Source organism: Apis mellifera, linkage group LG1, assembly GCF_003254395.2.
Source record: "Apis mellifera strain DH4 linkage group LG1, Amel_HAv3.1, whole genome shotgun sequence".
NCBI lineage: Eukaryota > Metazoa > Arthropoda > Insecta > Hymenoptera > Apidae > Apis > Apis mellifera.
Window position 1 is genome coordinate 3,999,013 of NC_037638.1, and position 18,488 is coordinate 4,017,500.

The 18,488-nt window shown below is 36.5% G+C and overlaps 1 protein-coding gene and 1 long non-coding RNA gene across 3 annotated transcripts in view; one reads left to right on the forward strand and one right to left on the reverse strand.

Moving 5' to 3' along the window:
• The window catches only part of LOC408618 (furin-like protease 2), a 382,021-nt gene that overhangs the window by 5,998 nt on the left and 357,535 nt on the right, over positions 1-18,488 (reverse strand). Inside the window, exons 3-10 of one of the 2 annotated variants that reach the window (XM_026442677.1) lie at positions 16,313-16,417; positions 10,809-11,009; positions 7,048-7,342; positions 5,833-6,005; positions 4,999-5,664; positions 2,600-2,816; positions 2,228-2,307; positions 1,839-2,119 (exon numbers count right to left, since the gene is read on the reverse strand). In XM_026442677.1, coding sequence (XP_026298462.1) covers positions 1,839-2,119; positions 2,228-2,307; positions 2,600-2,816; positions 4,999-5,664; positions 5,833-6,005; positions 7,048-7,342; positions 10,809-11,009; positions 16,313-16,417 — 2,018 coding nt within the window. Of the gene's footprint in view, positions 1-1,838; positions 2,308-2,599; positions 2,817-4,998; positions 5,665-5,832; positions 6,006-7,047; positions 7,343-10,808; positions 11,010-16,312; positions 16,418-18,488 lie in introns of both variants that reach the window. The other variant, XM_026442676.1, reaches the window with a different exon arrangement.
• Positions 7,283-18,488, forward strand: part of LOC102654856 — a 16,037-nt gene continuing 4,831 nt past the window's right edge. The window contains exon 1 of the long non-coding RNA XR_003305305.1: positions 7,283-7,372. This is a non-coding gene — a long non-coding RNA (uncharacterized LOC102654856). The remainder of the gene's footprint in view (positions 7,373-18,488) is intronic.

The following is an 18,488-nucleotide window of genomic DNA, read 5'->3' on the forward strand; positions in this document are numbered from 1 at the left end:
GAAATGTTTAAATCAACCAACGCTTTCTTTGTGAAACGAATTCTCTCAGATTTAATTATACATTATTCTCGCAAGGGGGAAAAATAAATTGGAGTGAAAACGAAGAAAATATGAATAAATCTTCAAGATTCTTTAATAAGTTTTCTTTTTTTTTTTTTGGCAAAATTTTAAAAGCCGAATTAAAATTTTAATACTTTGTTACTTGTAATTAACAAAAATTCAGCATTTTTAACACTAAAAGATGTTTTTACTTCTAATTGGAAACTGCGCCTTCTTTTGTCCAAAGTTTTTTCACCGGGACAAATTTAAAAAGAATTGCATACGTATAAAGAGAGACAAAATATCAAGCGTTGCAATTTGCTGGTTTAAACATACAAGACAAAAAGAAGAAATTCTTCTTCTTATACAACACGTCATATCTCGCATAGAACTACAAAATGAAACACCTTCCATAAGACATAAAAACATCTTCAAAAATATTGGGTTGGCAACTAAGTAATTGCGGATTTCACTCATAGATGGCTTCAGTTGAATTTTTAGGTTTGCTGGCGTAGTCCAAATGTAAAACACATTTTGTTATTTGATAGTTGGCAATTCAGCTGTCAATCAGTAAAAAAAGGTTGCGTAGTTTTCGTTGAAAAATGGAAAATCAAAAGGAACATTATCGTCATATTTTGCTTTTTTATTTTCGCGAAGGGAAAAACGCATCGCAAGCTCGCAAAAAGTTACGTGCTGTTTATGGCGACGAAGCCTTAAAAGAAGGGCAGTGTCAAAATTGGTTTGACAAATTTCGTTCTGGTGATTTTTCACTCGAAGACGAAAAACGCTCTGGTCGTCCAGTCGAAGTTGACGACGACCTAATCAAAGCAATAATCGATTCGGATCGTCACAGTACAACTCGCGAGATTGCAGAGAAGCTTCACGTATCGCATACATGCATTGAAAACCGCTTAAAACAACTTGGCTATGTTCAAAAACTCGACACATGGGTTCCTCGCGAACTGAAAGAAAAGCATTTAACGCGACGCATTAACAGCTGCGATTTGCCAAAGAAACGTAATGAAAACGATCCATTTTTAAAACGACCGATAACTGGCGATGAAAAATGGGTTGTTTACAACAATATCGAGCGGAAAAGATGGTGGAGCAGGCCACGTGAACCAGCTCGAATAACATCAAAAGCTGGTATTCGTCGAAAGAAGGTTTTGTTATCAGTTTGGTGGGATTACGAAGGAATCGTCTATTTTGAATTCTTACCACCCAACCGAACGATCAATTCTGTTGTCTACATCGAACAACTAACGAAATTAAACAACGCAGTTGAAGAAAAGCGGCCCGAATTGACAACTCGAAAAGGTGTCGTATTCCATCACGACGATGCAAGGCCACACGCATCTTTGGTCACTCGGCAAAAATTATTGGAGCTTGGTTGGGATGTTTTGCCACATCCACCATATAGTCCTGACCTTGCACCATCCGATTACTTTTTGTTTCAATCTTTACAAAACTCCTTGAATAGTAAAAATTATGATGATGATATCAAATCGTACCTGATTCAGTTTTTTGCTAATAAAAACCACAAGTTTTATGAACGTGGGATTATGATGCTGCCTGAAAGATGGCAAAAGATCATTGATCAAAATGGGCAACACATTACAGAATAAAGTTATTTAGTTCCATTTAAAAAAAATTGTCTTTTTCTAAAAAAAATCCGCAATTACTTAGTTGCCAATAGAATCCAATAATATCTCCTACAAAAATCATACAAACATTTGTTTCAGGAACAAAAATTCTCGATCAAAATATCCTCCCTTCAAACAAATTCACAAAATGCTTACTTGTCCAATCGATAGTTCTTGCATGCGATGCACTGGGTGGGCCCTTTCCCGTAACAACCCTGAGGGTCGCACTGGGGGTCGCAGTCGTGCAGTATCTTTCTCGCGGTGTCGAGCGACTCGTCGCCGACCTGGGACGAGGAGGGGGGCGAGTCGAAGGAGGAGGAGGAGGAGGTGTCGCCCGGTAGCCGATTGGTGAGGATAGGCGCCGAGGAGCCGTCTAACGTGGCGACGGACGCCTGGACGTTGGACGCTGCCCCTACGTACGGGTATCCCTGGTAACCCTGAAAGGTAGACGAAGGAAAGAAGTCGACGTCGCCGCGATGACCCAACGCTAGCTGATCATCGTCTACAGGGTATGGGTAATGCACGGAGGCGTACGAGGAATGTACCGGGTTAAATTGCCGCGTTCTGATCCTGATCGGGTTGGTGGCTGTTCCGTAGAAGATCAACTGCCACTTCTTCAGGATCCCTGCAACAGCGATAACAGCGTTTTCCTTTTTTTTTTTTTTTTTTTTAGAGACAGAGCCTCCATTCCAGTGGAAGAGAGAAAAGAAATAAATAAGGTGATACGAAATTTAATTATGCGACGCGAAATCTGAATAATTTTAATATTTAACTTTTGTATATTGGTAGGATTGGGCATCAACGATACTTGGCTCCTGAAAAAACAAAGAATAAATTAAATCGAAAGGAAGAGGCGGTGATTTCGTTCGACCTGTTCCAAAGAACTTATGAAAATATTAAATATCTTGGATACTTGCCTGGGGAATTGACGTGGCGGTTTCCAGCGTTGTTGACCTGCAGGGTCCATCGGCCGTCCGCTTTCTCGCCCCAGAAGTGCACGCTGAGGAAGGGCCAGTCGTCGAAACTCGAACTGAGAACGTCCCGCGGCCTCTCGAACAGTAACGTCGACGTTGTGCCCATAGGAGACGTGAGCAATAGCCTTAAATTTCCACGTGGGAAGAACCTTAAGGATACCTTGATCGGACGAATGATTATTTTATTTCGTTGAAAAAAAAGTCTCTCGATTATTCTAACATTATTTAATTTTTGTTTCAGGTTCTTAAAAAATATTTGATATTGCAATTCGATATGGATATTTTCAAGAGACAAACCGTTAAAATTTGTGCAGAATTCTGTTTTACATATATATGTATATATACACATAAAAATTGTTCTTTTATGCGACGTGATGCATGTCAGACGTTGGTACGTATATACCGAATAAGCGAGTATAAACAATTTAAAAACGAAAAGAGAGTGGAAAACGATCGTTGTATATGCAAAATCTGACTGGAGGAAAGAATACGGGCGGGGAAATAACGCTTAAAATAAAATTTATTTTCACTTTATACACGGTATATGCAAATGTATATTTTGTTCTGGCTTATGATTTATAAAACGGCTTTTTTTAAAAAAAAAAAAAAAAAAGAATTTACATTTTAATGATACCGTGAATTTCGTTCCGAACCGAACTTGCAAATGTAATACGCGAGTTTAAAGAATTGTACCATTAAAAATATATTTAAACGCGTTGAAAGGTAATACTGCACACAGGGAATAATATATATGGGAGGAGGGTGGGGAGAAAAAGGAACTTCCATTTTCGATCGAATCGCGTGCTTATAAATATTGCTTTCAAAATTATTCCCCCCTCCCCGTGCGCGCGAAATTATTGTTGCTGCTGTTAAAATTGTGTGTGCGCGCCAATGAGAGAAAAAAAAAGATTATAGATTTTGAAAAATCTACGCGAATCGAAACGAATCGTTTTTCATTTGAACGAATTACGTAACAACGTGTACATGTATATATATATATATATATACCACCGGTAATCGAAAATGTGAAATATGAGGGAGCGAAATTTCATTTTTCCCCAAATCGTTTATCATTTATCATTAAAAGTAGTAGCGAGATATAGAAGGCGTGAAAAGGAGAATTTAGAAAATAAGTATGAAAAGAATCGATGCTTAAAAACACATGTAATTAAAATTATGATCATTTTCAACTTGAACATAAATCAGATACAATAATTGTTTAATTTTACTTTCAGAATCCAAGGCAACTCCTCTCTTGACTTCTCCATTCTTTGGAAATATGAGGAGAAGAAATCTATCATTATGGAGCATAGAAGAATTGATAGCAAAGGAATCAATATATATAATATAAAAACACATGTAATTAAAATTATGATCATTTTCAACTTGAACATAAATCAGATACAATAATTGTTTAATTTTACTTTCAGAATCCAAGGCAACTCCTCTCTTGACTTCTCCATTCTTTGGAAATATGAGGAGAAGAAATCTATCATTATGGAGCATAGAAGAATTGATAGCAAAGGAATCAACATATATAATATAAAAACACATATAATTAAAATTATGATCATTTTCAACTTGAACATAAATCAGATACAATAATTGTTTAATTTTACTTTCAGAATCCAAGCCAATTCCTCTCTTGACTTCTCCATTCTTTGGAAATATGAGAGGAGAAGAAATCTATCATTATGGAGCATAGAAGAATTGATAGCAAAGGAATCAACATATATAATATAAAAACACATATAATTAAAATTATGATCATTTTCAATTTGAACATAAATCAGATACAATAATTGTTTAATTTTACTTTCAGAATCCAAGGCAACTCCTCTCTTGACTTCTCCATTCTTTGGAAATATGAGGAGAAGAAATCTATCATTATGGAGCATAGAAGAATTGATAGCAAAGGAATCAATATATATAATATAAAAACACATGTAATTAAAATTATGATCATTTTCAACTTGAACATAAATCAGATACAATAATTGTTTAATTTTACTTTCAGAATCCAAGGCAACTCCTCTCTTGACTTCTCCATTCTTTGGAAATATGAGAGGAGAAGAAATTTATCATTATGGAGCATAGAAGAATTGATAGCAAAGGAATAATGATGAACTAACAAGCAAATCTTAAGAGTTAAACCTACCCTCACATGTTCTTCTGCTGTTAGTCCATGAGAAAATGTCAAGAAGAGTAAGAAGGTATTGAGAAAGCGTGTTCTTTCTACAAAAATCCTTCTACAATCTTATTAGTATGTTCTCAATCCCCCCTCGACCACCTTCTCACGGACAATACAACTTGCAGAGATTCAGAATTGGAAAAACTCTTACCTTGCACTGCACGTGCTCGAGGAACCGGACCTCGTTCACGGATCCGGCGCAACCAGTGACGTCCATGTACACGCTCAGCGTGTAACCATAGGTCGGGTCGATGCGCCTCTCCTCGTTGATCTCATCGGACTTGCAGATATGTTGGGGAGGCACGTTGGTCCACTGCTCGGCCAGGTTCACCATAGCGCCCGCGTCCATGAGCCCGTAACCGAATTTGTGGGAGACTTTCCGCTTAACCCCGTTCAAGATCCAGCCCGACTCCTTCTCGAGGGGGGTCGACCTCGAGGTGAGCACCACCAGGTACTGCATGTCCCTCCACGTGAGGCTCGGGTTGGCCTCGAGGGCCAGGGCGGCGATACCGGCCGCGAGGGGCGCCGAGGCAGACGTCCCCGTGTGCTCGACCGTGCATATGTGGTCCGGCCTCAGTTTCGCGTCCATGTCCACGGTGGCCACGCTCTTGTCGTTGCCGGGCGTGCCGGACGAGTACGTCGAGGCGAGCGTCGAGCTGCACTCCTCCAGGTACCAAGGTTTGTAGCCGCCTTGGGTGGCGCTAGATATGGACAGGGTGAAGATGCTGTTCGTGTAACCGTCGCAGTTGCAAGAATCCGTGTGGCGGCCACCGTTCCCGGACGCCCATACGAAGATGGAACCCTTGCCTTTGCGCCCCTGAACAATTAATCAATTGTTATGCTCAGTCGAATAATTAATCCAAGAGTTTTAGGAGTAAGAGATATCTCTGACAGGGTTTGGATCTTGTGTGTAACGAAAGAAGGTAATCTTTAATATATCTTGGAATGGTGAGTTTATATTAAATTTTGAAGAAACGCAACTTACGCTGGTTACTCCGTAGATAAACGCCCTCCTGGCAAGAGGACCGGGACCGTCCACCGTCTTGCCATCGTCCTCCGGGCCCCAAGAAGCGCTGTATATGTCTATGTGATCAGGATTCAATCCCAACGCCCTGGCTTCGACGGCGTCGTTAACCGGGCCATCGAGCATTCGAACGCCTGAAGATTATGGATAATATAAATATACGTTTCCTTCTCATTGGAATTAAATTTTTAGTCTGTGGAATTCTTCTTTGGAATCTTTGGAGCTAATTTCAAAAAAGTGGAATTCTAGAGTTGATGAAGAAGATTTGCAGCTAAAATGAATTAGATTGGATTTTAATAATCAAGTGGGAATCTTCTTATTTAATATAATTTGAATACAATGATTTGCATCAATGGCTTTCTCACTCCATTTACTTTTAATCAGTGTAATACGTTAAAAAGCTCCATTGGCCATGATTACACTTATGTCCCATTTTTCTTTTACATTTCATTCCTTCTTTATTCAACTTGGCTTTCAACTCATTGAATTCCATGAGAGGGAAACGCGGCCACTTTGATGCTGTTATACGTTATTTCGAACGCGTTAAATCGAACACGGGCTGTTGACACGCATTTTAATGGAAACGAGCCGATAATATTATCGAAACCCGATATTCCCGCGACGACGAAAACGACTTATAAACTGGCGGCTCGATACGCGGAATGAGTGACACTCGGGTAATTGTCATTGGGAAACGGGAGGAAATTGAACGTAGAATGCACGAAACGGTGGTAAGAATGTTCGCAACAGGCGATGAGATTGTTTAGACGCGATTAAGCGCCTGTGAATGAAATTACACAGGGGATAAAAGTATCGAGGAAAAAGAGATTTTATATTAAAATTTTGCCACGTTTGATTACGTTTCTTTGTAACTTTATTTATTTATTTATTTTGTTAATAGAGAATTGTAAATGAACTGAATTGAGAAATTGAAATCTTTCTCGATATATAGGGATCATTGATGATGACTATTTTAATTATTTTCATCGTTAGCGGATCGATGAAATTTTTAAATAAATTTTTCCAAAATTATTTTTTTATACGATGCTTTGCGTTTAATTTTAAAACAATTATTATCCATTTACAAAATTCTAGTAAAATATTATTTAGCAATACATTCCAAACAAAGTCAAAGTAAATCAGTTGATTCCAAACAATTGTAAAAACAAATTTTACCTCCTATGCTGGCATTATACGCGACTCCAACGCCGCAATACTGGTTGAAAGCGACGGCAGCGACCTCACCGGCGCAGCGAGTTCCATGCTTGTTGTCGCCATTGTCCCTTGGCATCGGGTCATTGTCATTGTCGTTGATGTCTGTGCTGGCTTGGTGATCGTAATTCAACGCCAAATCCGGATGATTCGTTTGTATTCCGTCGTCGAGGATCGAGACGACGACACTTTTACCAGTGTAACCTTTCTGCCACGCCGGGCCAAGATTCATGTCGTAGCCATCTTTGGCTCCACCATTCTGCAATCACGTTGTTCCTTGACTTTAACGGTGAGTTTCACGACCTTTCGACTCGTATTTCACCCAACGCGAAGAAGATTCCATTAGAAATAAAATTTTCGATTTCGAAAAGAAATTAAACATTTTGAATATTTTTCGAAGCAATCTTCGATTCAACGATCGACACCGATCCAATCAGGATGCGAATACATTCGTGAATAAAACTCTCGAGAATTATTTTTCGCGAATAATTGCCACTCTCAATCTGTGATGGGAAATAAAAACCAATTCTCCAGTGTTTTGTTCTCGAATGTATTTCTACGTGTTTATAATAACAAGAATAGCAAACCTATATCCGAAATATGAATCTGATAAAGAAAATCCACGGGAAATTAGTCGCGAAATGAATTTCGGCTCGAAATTTACGAAAGTTGAACGGAGAGAGATACGCGTGTTCCATCTTGCGGCAAAACAAATGGATTGCAATTCGGTAATAACGCATTTTGTCAGAGATGAAATATCACGTTTGCAATACTTGAAATTAATTAACTCGACTAATGGCTGTGCATAAATATCACGCCCCCCAGTTCTTTCGTGTATCGAAACGCCGGTAATAACGGTAAATCATGTTCCGTACGCGTCAGGGAAGAATAGAATTTATAGTTACGCGCACGTCGGAACTTTTCCATATATAATTCTAATAAAATTTTTCCCCGTGTGACGAATGGCTGTCGAAACGGGGAAGGACAGGAGACGAGACACTTCATCAATAACGCATCTCCATCCTAAATTATTATACTATATATATATATATACATGTATACGTTTGATGAAAAATTGTTATCGACAAATGCTATCAAAGAAAGCGGTCGATGCTACGTTAGAATACATAGAGTTTTATATAGATGAGTGCATATCGGAAATTTAAAAGTCATCTTTCTCCTTTTTTTTTTCTTTTTTTTTAAAAGATTCTTTCAAAATTTATAATTTACTCGTTGATTAAGATCAATCTATATATTGAAAAGGAACAAAGTTAAAATTTAATAGACTGATATAATGAATTATTTCGAATTATTTTATTAATTTTTAGTAGTAGTAAGAGTGTAAACTTGTAGAGAACAAGAGAGAAAGAGAAAAAAAAAATAAATTGACAATCGAAGCTGAATCCAAAGGTTCAGTAGTTGGGCGGTTAAACTCAGTTGTTTGTATTTTCCGCAAATCGTTCAATCGAATCTGCTTATTTCACGGTCGAAAAATCGCGAAAATCTTATCGAGCGTGGAAGAACCTTATCGTTCGTGAGAAATCCATCGAATTGGGGGGATAACGAATTCTCGTCCAATCCGTTTTCCAAATACGCAAATCTCTCTGTCTTCCCCGGTTCGTTATAAGCGAGTGAAATTTTTAAATTCACCTATTTCGTCGCGTTATACCGGCGGAGAGGAGGGAAAGTAATTTGCCTCCCCCTCTGTAAACAGAAACTGCGAGATTGTCCGGCGCGTGTAATAAACGGTGAAAATTTTCGTGCCGCATACTATCTCGATAAATAAAATCGCGCGCGCTTGTACATAACTGAAAATTAAACGAAGAATGAATTTTTTTTTTTTTTTCTTTTTTCGTCCCGCTTCTCCTCTTTTTTTTTTTTCGAAATAACGAAATGTAAATGTTTTAACTAGGAATCGCGTCGAACACGAGAAAATGGAAAATTCGATACGGATTGTTCCGTGAAGAAGAAAAAAGGGGAGGGGGGGAATTCGAACTGTTAACTAGTTAAACATAGGGATAATTGAATGAGCCAGAACAAGAAAAATGGAAACGTTTTTCAGATATAGAATATTCAACGAGAAATCTATGGAAATTGTGAACCGCGAAAATAAATAAAAAATTTTGGTTATAAATTATAAGAAAAGGAAGGGAACAGAAATTTATTCCTTTTTTGTACAATAATATACTTTCATGCAATGTTCCTATCTTTTGGACGAATTTTGTTTCAAACTAACCAAATTTGAAATTGTCCAACAGACAAACGATATTTTTCGAATCTTTCTCGAAAATAAAGGTTCGATCGATGATTCGAGGATTCGAGTGGAGGATTGATATCGTCACCTGCGAAAATATTCAAATCGGAATTACAAATGGTCCCTATCTCGCCGTATAATTAGTTTTCGAGGTATTTCGCCGCGTTCGCGTAGAAATCCAAAGCAACGCCATTATACGCCGATATTCCTTTACACGATACGTGTGCGCGTGCGCGTGTGTGTGTGCTCCCTCGATCCGTTGTCGATACCGAGGGGAGAAATTCGAGCGCGGGCAAAGGGCGTGCTTTCTCATGCGATGCTGTTCATAATTCTCCTCACGTCGCCCGAAACGATCGTTTTCGGTATAGTTAGCGGCGATTGCTTGGCCCCCGTCGTTTCTAAAATTAACGACAGGTATTCGATAACACACACCGTGGTCGCCAACGATTTCACGCTTTGTTCCTTCTCCTTTTATCTGTTCTCCTTTTTCGAAAAATTCTCCTCTTCGATGTCTCGCTGTTGAGAAAAGATTAAAAAAAAGATCGATCCGAGTCGATAAAGTTCGTTGTAATTTTTTGAAGCAATTTTTTGATTTTTTAAAAATCAAAGAGAAATTATTCAAAGTTGCAGCGAGGTTTATTTTTAACTAATTCGGAATTCGATCGGATTCGATACATTCGATTTTTCTAATCGAATCGATCGATGGAATGCGTACGTATTCATTTTGGAAATAATTTTTTTTTTTTTTTTCTATCGTTCATTTTAGAAACGAAATTTTCTGACAAATTGTTTCATCAATAAAATTCCAACGATATCGAACATTCTTTTTGTCGCGGGCAATACTCGAGTTTCATTGTTCGTCGTCACACATCGTTCCCGATTTTGAATAAAAAAAATTTACACTTTTTCGTAAAATAAACGTCTATTTCATTTTTTCAAATATATCTAAATTTGTTTTTTTCTCTCTCTCTCTTTCTATTAGAAATTTTTCTGATATTTTTCCAACGGAAATTTCAACAACGATTAGAAATATTCGAAAAATCGTAAAAGAAACTAGATACAATTATACAATTATACATTACTCTATTCTTCCGATATTACGCTTGAATATACCAAAGTTAAAAATCGCGAGAAATTGTAGAGAAAATAAATGTCTCTATTATTACCTTTCCCTTTTTTCTTTTTTTTTTTTACCATTATTGTTACAGCGCATCGTCGAGAGAACAGAATCGATGAAAAATTCGATAGAGACTAGGATTGGATAAACGGGGAATGGGGATTGAACCGTGGATTTGGAACGGAACGGAACGGAACGGAACGAAACGGAACGAAACGGAACGAAACGGAACGGAACGGAACGGAATGGAATCGTGTCCAGCAAGCACGCATCCCAAAAGTGACAGAGTCTCGTCACGTCGAGAGTTCGTTTCGCTCGGGGTTTCAGGAAAGTAAAATCGAAGGGGCCACTTACCAGGTACCACTGTTCCTTAAAGAGAGGATCCGTGAACAGGTTTTGAAGAGGCACACCTCTGTTCCTTTGCCGATGGTACGTGGTCTGCCTGGGACGTGGGCCGAACTCGTCGAAAAACGTCGGATAATCGAACGAGAACGACGAGGGCATGAAATCCCTCTTCTTGCGTTTCTTCTCGTGCTGCTGTTGGAACCATCGTACCTGGAAAAACAGTACAATTTTTATTCGAGGAATAATCTTAAGGTATAACTTTATATAAAAAAAAAAATCGTGTTAAATAATTAAATAATTTTTTTTCGAATCTCGTCGAAAAGAAAAATTGCGTTTTTCGTAATTGAATAATATTTATTGGATAAATCTTAAAGTAGAAGGAGTTTGAACACGCGTGAAATTCTCTGTAACTCTAAGGAAGAGGATAAACGAGTTTAAGGAAATTTTACCAAAGTTTTATATACAAAATATAAAATATAACTTTATACAAAAATCGTGTTAAATAATTAAATACAGTTTTCTCGAATCTCATCGAAAAGATAAATTACGTTTTTCGTAAATGAATAATTTTTATTGGATAAATTATTCCTCCTCCTCATAGTTTTTTTTTTTTTGGAATAAAAATTGAACAATTTTTTGATCGATTTGACACAATCTCGTACGTAATAAAATATCTTTTTAACAAATAATTCTCTACTTTCTCGATCGATGAAAAGTTGGATGGATTTTCTTTTCCATTAAAGTGTACACATTTTGGAGAGAGAAAGACAAGCCTTCGAGGAAGTGAGGGCGAATAAGAAACTCGTTCGTACACACACATATATACATACCGTACCAGTGCATAGAAATCCTTGGGGTAACGTTAACGTTAAACGGGATTGATTTATCGCGACGGTCGCGAATTGAAATTTATTTCGCTTCGCGTGAAATTTGGCGGTTTTTTAACAAACCCGAGGTTCGTGAAAACTGGCCGCGTGTTTGTTCCGCGCCTCGTTTCATTCCTCGATTATAAACAAAATTGAAATTGATAACGCGATCGATAATATTCGTCAAATACATCGAACGTTCAAAAATTTGCCATATTCGATATATAATAAATGATGTCTCTTCTCTAACCTAACCTAACCAAAAATTGCGAGTTCAACAAGTTGGAAAGAAATTTATATTTATTCAATTCTGAAAAATTATAAATTATATATCCATGGTCGAAATAGTTGTGGATTGAAATAGGTAACGCGATCGATAATATTTGTCAAATAATCTAACCTAACCTAACCAAAAATTGGGAGTGGCGTTCAACAAGTTGGGAAGAAATTTATATTTATTCAATTCTGAAAAATTATAATCCATGGTCGAAATAATTATGGATCGAAATTGATAATGCGATCGATAATATTCGTCAAATACACGATCGAACAATTTAATCTAACCTAACCTAACCAAAAATTGGGAATGGCGTTCAACAAGTTGGAAAGAAATTTATATTTATTCAATTCTGAAAAATTATAATCCATGATCGAAATAGTTGTGGATTGAAATTGATAACACGATCGATAATATTCGTCAAATACACGATCGAACAATCTAATCTAACTTAACCTAACCAAAAATTGGGAGTGGCGTTCAGCAAGTTGGAAAGAAATTTATATTTATTCAATTCTGAAAAATTATAATCCATGGTCGAAATAATTGTGGATTGAAATTGGTAACGCGATCGATAATATTCGTCAAATACACAATAATCCAATCTAACCTAACCTAACTAAAAATTGCGAATGACGTTCAACAAGTTGGAAAGAAATTTATATTTATTCAATTCTGAAAAATTATAATCCATGGTCGAAATAGTTGTGGATTGAAATTGGTAACGCGATCGATAATATTCGTCAAATACACAATAATCTAACCTAACCTAACCTAACCAAAAATTGCGAGTTCAACAAGTTGGAGAGAAATATATATTTATTCAATTCTGAAAAATTATAATCCATGATCGAAATAATTATGGATCGAAATTGATAATGCGATCGATAATATTCAAATATTCAAATACACGATCGAATAATCAAAAATTTGCCATATTCGATATATAATAAATGATGTCTCTTCTCCAACTTAACCTAACCAAAAATTGCGAATGGCGTTCAACAAGTTGGAAAGAAATTTATATTTATTCAATTCTGAAAAATTATAATCCATGATCGAAATAATAATGGATCGAAATTGATAACGCGATCGATAATATTCAAATATTCAAATACACGATCGAATAATCAAAAATTTGCCATATTCGATATATAATAAATGATATCTCTTCTGTAACCTAACCTAACCAAAAATTGCGAGTGGCGTTCAACAAGTTGGGAAGAAATTTATGTTTATTCGATTTTGAAAAATTATAATCCATGGTCGAAATAGTTGTGGATGAGGGAGGGGTGGGTAAGCGGGTGGGTAGCGTTTATCGGCGCGGAACGGCGAGTCCACTTTTTTGGAGGTTGGCCAAAATTCGGAGGCCCGTGAATTTTCCCCGTGGCGAGGGTTTATTTAACGCGGGGATCGCCGGCCGGCCGTCCGATATGAATGAAAACGATGAGCGGGGCGTCGCGCGTTTCACGCTCCGTCGGGTGCGAAGCTCGACCGCGAAAACGGCACGTCGATGGTCCCGTTTACAAGGCGCCATACGGCTCGATATATATATATATTTGGTGGAATTTCTCGCTTTGCGCCGGCTGCGTATATTTTTCTCGCGTTATTTCGGTTTCCGGCTTGCTCGCGACACCGTGAACCGTGAACACGCAAAATTCTTAATAGGGGAGAAGGTGTGGCGATTTTTTCCTTTTTTTTTTCTTCGAAGAGAGAAATGAAATTAGATATTGAAAAAAATTTTTTAAAAGTGGGTGGAAAGAGATTGAAATAGAGGGAGTTTAGATCCGCAATTATTGAAATTTCGCCCATTTGTTGCGAGAAGAAAACGAAAATTCGTGTGGACGTTTCGATCACCGCGAAATTACGCCTGAACGTGTACACTTCAAGAAATCCAATTTAAAACGCAGTTGGTGACGTAGATACGACGGGAGGAGGGGGTGAAAAGCTTGGCAACGCGTGACAAAAGTTATTACACGTTACACGGGCCGTGTAACGATGTTAAACGATTTGCCGTTTGATGGCAAACTTGATTAGACTGCGCTTTAATAACCTTTCCGTGTAATCTGATTGTATGCAACTCCTGTACACCGGTTTACAGCGTTACCGGTATATACTTATTCGTGGATCAGCTGGAAAGCTGGCATTTTTGATACCGGATCCTCGCGGTTCGATCGTATTGAAATTAGAAAAAGTTTGAACCGCTGTAACTCCGAAGGTAGCGACTTCCGGTCAATTAATGAAAGATAATCAGAAGCGCGAAACCTTGCTCTTTAAAATGCTTTTTTATTTATTTCGAAACGATTTCCGGTTCCCGAGATATCGTCGTGTAAAGAAAAGAGTAATTTTTAATTATCTCAAACCTGATTAAATCCTATTGAAATTAGAAAAACTTTGAACCGCTGTAACTCCGAAGGTAGCAACTTCCGGTCAATTGATGAAAGATAGTCAGAAGCGCGAAACCTTGCCCTTTAAAATGCTTTTTTATTTATTTCGAAACGATTTCCGGTTCCCGAGATATCGTCGTGTAAAGAAAGGAGTAATTTTTAATTACCTCAAACTCGATTAAATTCTATTGAAATTAGAAAAACTTTGAATCGCTGTAACTCCGAAGGTAGCGACTTCCGGTCAATTAATGAAAGATAGTTAGAAGCGCGAAACCTTGCCCTTTAAAATGCTTTTTTATTTATTTTTAAACGATTTCCGGTTCTCGAGATATCATCGTGTAAAGAAAAGGTTAATTTTTAATCGTTTCGTGTCCCTTACTCGGATCTCTCGCTCGCATTCGTGCGATCGATCCAAATTCAACGAGATTACTGGATATCGAGTCGCGGGTTCGTTCATAATTCTCGCGATATGTGTTAAGCAGTCAAAAGAAACTTTGAATTTTGTTATATCTCGGCAACCAATTAAGATATCGGAATGAAACAAAAAGTGATTTCAATAACACGGTTTTTTCTATATCTTAACTGAGCTTCGGTGACAATATTTTTAATTTCTTGTTTTAATATAAAAATTGAAATTTTTTATGAATGCAATGACTCGTTTTTGTGGCGTAAAGCATAAAAATATAATATTCCGCACGTTCCTTTTATAAAATACGACGTATCTCAACTGAACTTTTTCCATTAATTCGTTTGAATATCAATTGAACGAAAGAATGATCTTCATTAATCGCTTCCCCGGTTATCTTACTCTGGTTTAGACAATTGTTGCTTCCTCATTAATACAAGTTATATATGTCCTATAAATGGCTCAACCTTCGTATTTGTTGAATAAACCTTTTCACTGTCGTTTCATCTCGCGTCGAAGTGTTTCATCGGGCGAGAAAAAGACAATGACAGCGGTTGAAAAGAGGGCGCAAGCACAATATTATCTTTGGAAACACCGGTGATATTTTACCATGTTTTTGCTGGTAGAAAAAGGAACGAGGGCAGAAGGGGAAGGGAGAAACAGTGTCGACAGTTTCTGAGACAGTCATCGGATGATTACTTTTTTTAACGCTCTCTCTTTTTATTCTGTTCCCCTCTTTCTTTTCTATGATAATATTACAAGATATATTAAGAAATGATAAGATGATTTAATATTAAATTAATAAAAAAAATTAAATTCATAATTCGAAATAAAATAGATTGATATTTACGATTGAAATAGTAATATCTGATTAATTCTAGTTAAAAATAAGAAATGTTATTACAATCATTTTGAAAAAAATTTTGCAAAAATATATTGATAAATTTCACACATTAACCAACAATTTTCAATTTCATCGTTAAATAATTAAACTCGAAGATTTTATTAATCAGATTCTTTCGTATCATTTTCCACGACACAAATTTCTTTTTATCTCGATATACCAAATATATCGAATATAATTATTTTATATATAGTTTTAGTTGTAAATAAAAATATCTCTCTACAAAATTTTCACGAATTTTTGAATATGCTTCAAAAAAATCTATCCTCTTTTCCTTTTTTTAAAGAAAATTTAACAAAGTTGATATTGAAATGAACAAATTAAATTAAAAAAAAAACAACCGAATCAAATAATTAAATCGCTTCCAACATTTCTGAAAATACCGGGCTACTTCTTAAAAATTAATCATTTTTATTCGAGAGATAAAAGGGTATAAATATGAACTTCGATGTCACAACAGGCGACATCGAAATACAACGCCAAGATCATTACCATCTAATTTACCGTCGTGGGAAAATTAGAATGGCGGAGGGAGGGGGGAGACAATGCACCCGGCGCCGGGTGACAAACGAAGCGAAATTACGCGCCGCGGCTTCCCGCACCTGCGCGCCGTTGCCGGCTCAACTTTGACGAGGCGCAACGCCTTCGCGCCAAACACGAACGAATCACTTACCCTCGGCTCGTCCCTCAGCGTCTTGTGATGGGACTCGCTGCTCGAGAGGGACCTCTTGTGAAGTCGTTTGTCAGCGAACAGGAAGTATTCCTTCAGCGCTCCGATCTGCGAACAAAAGGAACAAGGGTCTTTGTCACTCCATTATCCTGGGACGAGCAAAATATATAAAATGTATAATTTTCACCGACGATCCGTTTTCGATCGATGCAAAAGTCTGTAGTTTAAAAGATTTCTTTTTTTGCAGAGAGGGAATGTTTGTATAAAATTGATTTATATTCAAAAAGAAAAAGAAAAGTGTAATACTTTCGCGTGTCAATATATATAGTGTATATTTGATTAAAAATTATGCGTGTTAGCGGTGCACTTCGTTAAGTTTGAAGAGACAGGTTTGGAAACAATCGGGCGACGGGAGGCCAGACTGTGTTTGATGACATCTCGACAACGTAAGCAAGCCTCGTCACGTTACGGTTAAATTTGCACCCGCAGAGTTTGCTCGTATCTGCGGTTCATATATCCGTATATATATATATATATATATATATATATATATATATATATATATATATATATATATATATATGTATACGAGTTATATGTACGCGTTATACCGTCGCTCCATTGCCAAACGACTTTTGGGAAACGAATCTGTTTCGAGAGGAAGGGAATGCATGATTTCGCCCGATCGATGCGTCGTTCGAAGAGTTTATGGGATGCTTTACGAGTCTTGCGGTTGCAAGATTCGAACACGTGTTTGCCAACGGTTGATGAAAAGATCAAATTCCACGAGTTAAAAAAATTATAAAGCGTAGACGATGTTATTTAAATTGCTCTTTTTTTCTTTCTCTCTCGATAGATTCCTCGTATCATTTATTTCCTTTTCTTGTTATTCAAATTGCTTTTTTTTTGTTGTTACGAATATTAAAAACGACTTTAAATCTTATCTTTTTAAATTTTTACAATTAACGATAGATTTCTCGCGTATCATCTATTTCCTTTTCTTATTATGTAAATTCTCTTACGAATATTAAAAAGGATTTTAAATCTTATCGATCTTTCTAAATTTTAGACTTTCTAAATTAATCAACGATAGATTTCTCGCGTATTACTTATCTTCTTTTCTTGTTATCTAAATTCCTCTTTTTTTCTCTCTCTTACGAATATTAAAAAGGACTTTAAATCTTATCTTTATATCTTTCTAAATTTTTACAACTAACATTTACATTTCTTGTGTATTAATTATTTTCTTTTCCTGTTTTTTTAAATTGCTTTTTTTTCCTGTTACGAATATTAAAAAGAAATTTAAATTTTATCGATCTTTCTAAATTTTTGCAATTAACAACTGCGATATATTTCTCGTTTATTATTTATTTTCTTTTCCTGTTACGAATATTAAAAAGGATTTTAAATCTTATCGATCTTTCTAAATTTTTGCAACTAACGATACATTTCTCGTTTATTACTTATTTTCTTTCCCTGTTTTTTTAAATTGCTTTTTTTTCTTGTTACGAATATTAAAAAAAATTTTATCGATCTTTCTAAATTTTTAAAACGATAGATTTCCTCCAATGGAATTATATAGATGATTATTCATTTGAATTACTTTTCTTTTCTATTACAAATATTAAAGATTGACACTGAATTCCTCGTATATCCATCACTTATTTCCTTCGTTGGAATTATACAGACGATGTTATTTGAATCTTTTTTTTTTCTATTACAAATATTAAAAATAAGTTTAAATCTTATCGATCTCTCTAACTTTTTAAAACGATAGATTCATCGTATCACTTATTTCCTCCAATGGAATTATATATTCGAATTTCCCTTTTCTTCTTTTCTATTACAAATATTAAAAACACACTCTGGACTCCAGACCAAACCTCACGACAAACCTCCTCTCCCAAATTTCGAAATATAAAAAAAAAAAAAAAAGAGAAAAAACCTCGTCTTCCTCCACCCAGTTCGACCCAGATTGAAATAATTTAGACGACAATAACGCGGAAAGTGGCCGTACCGTTTCTTAATGGATCCTCCCTAATGGAGCATTTAAAGGAGATCCCGGGGTTTTATTTGCGATTTCCGGTCCGGGGATGTAGCAAGGAGGAAAGTATCATTTATAGGAGGAGGAAAACGGGTGTCATAAAACTCGTTTTCTCTTCTCGACTCGGTCAGAGAT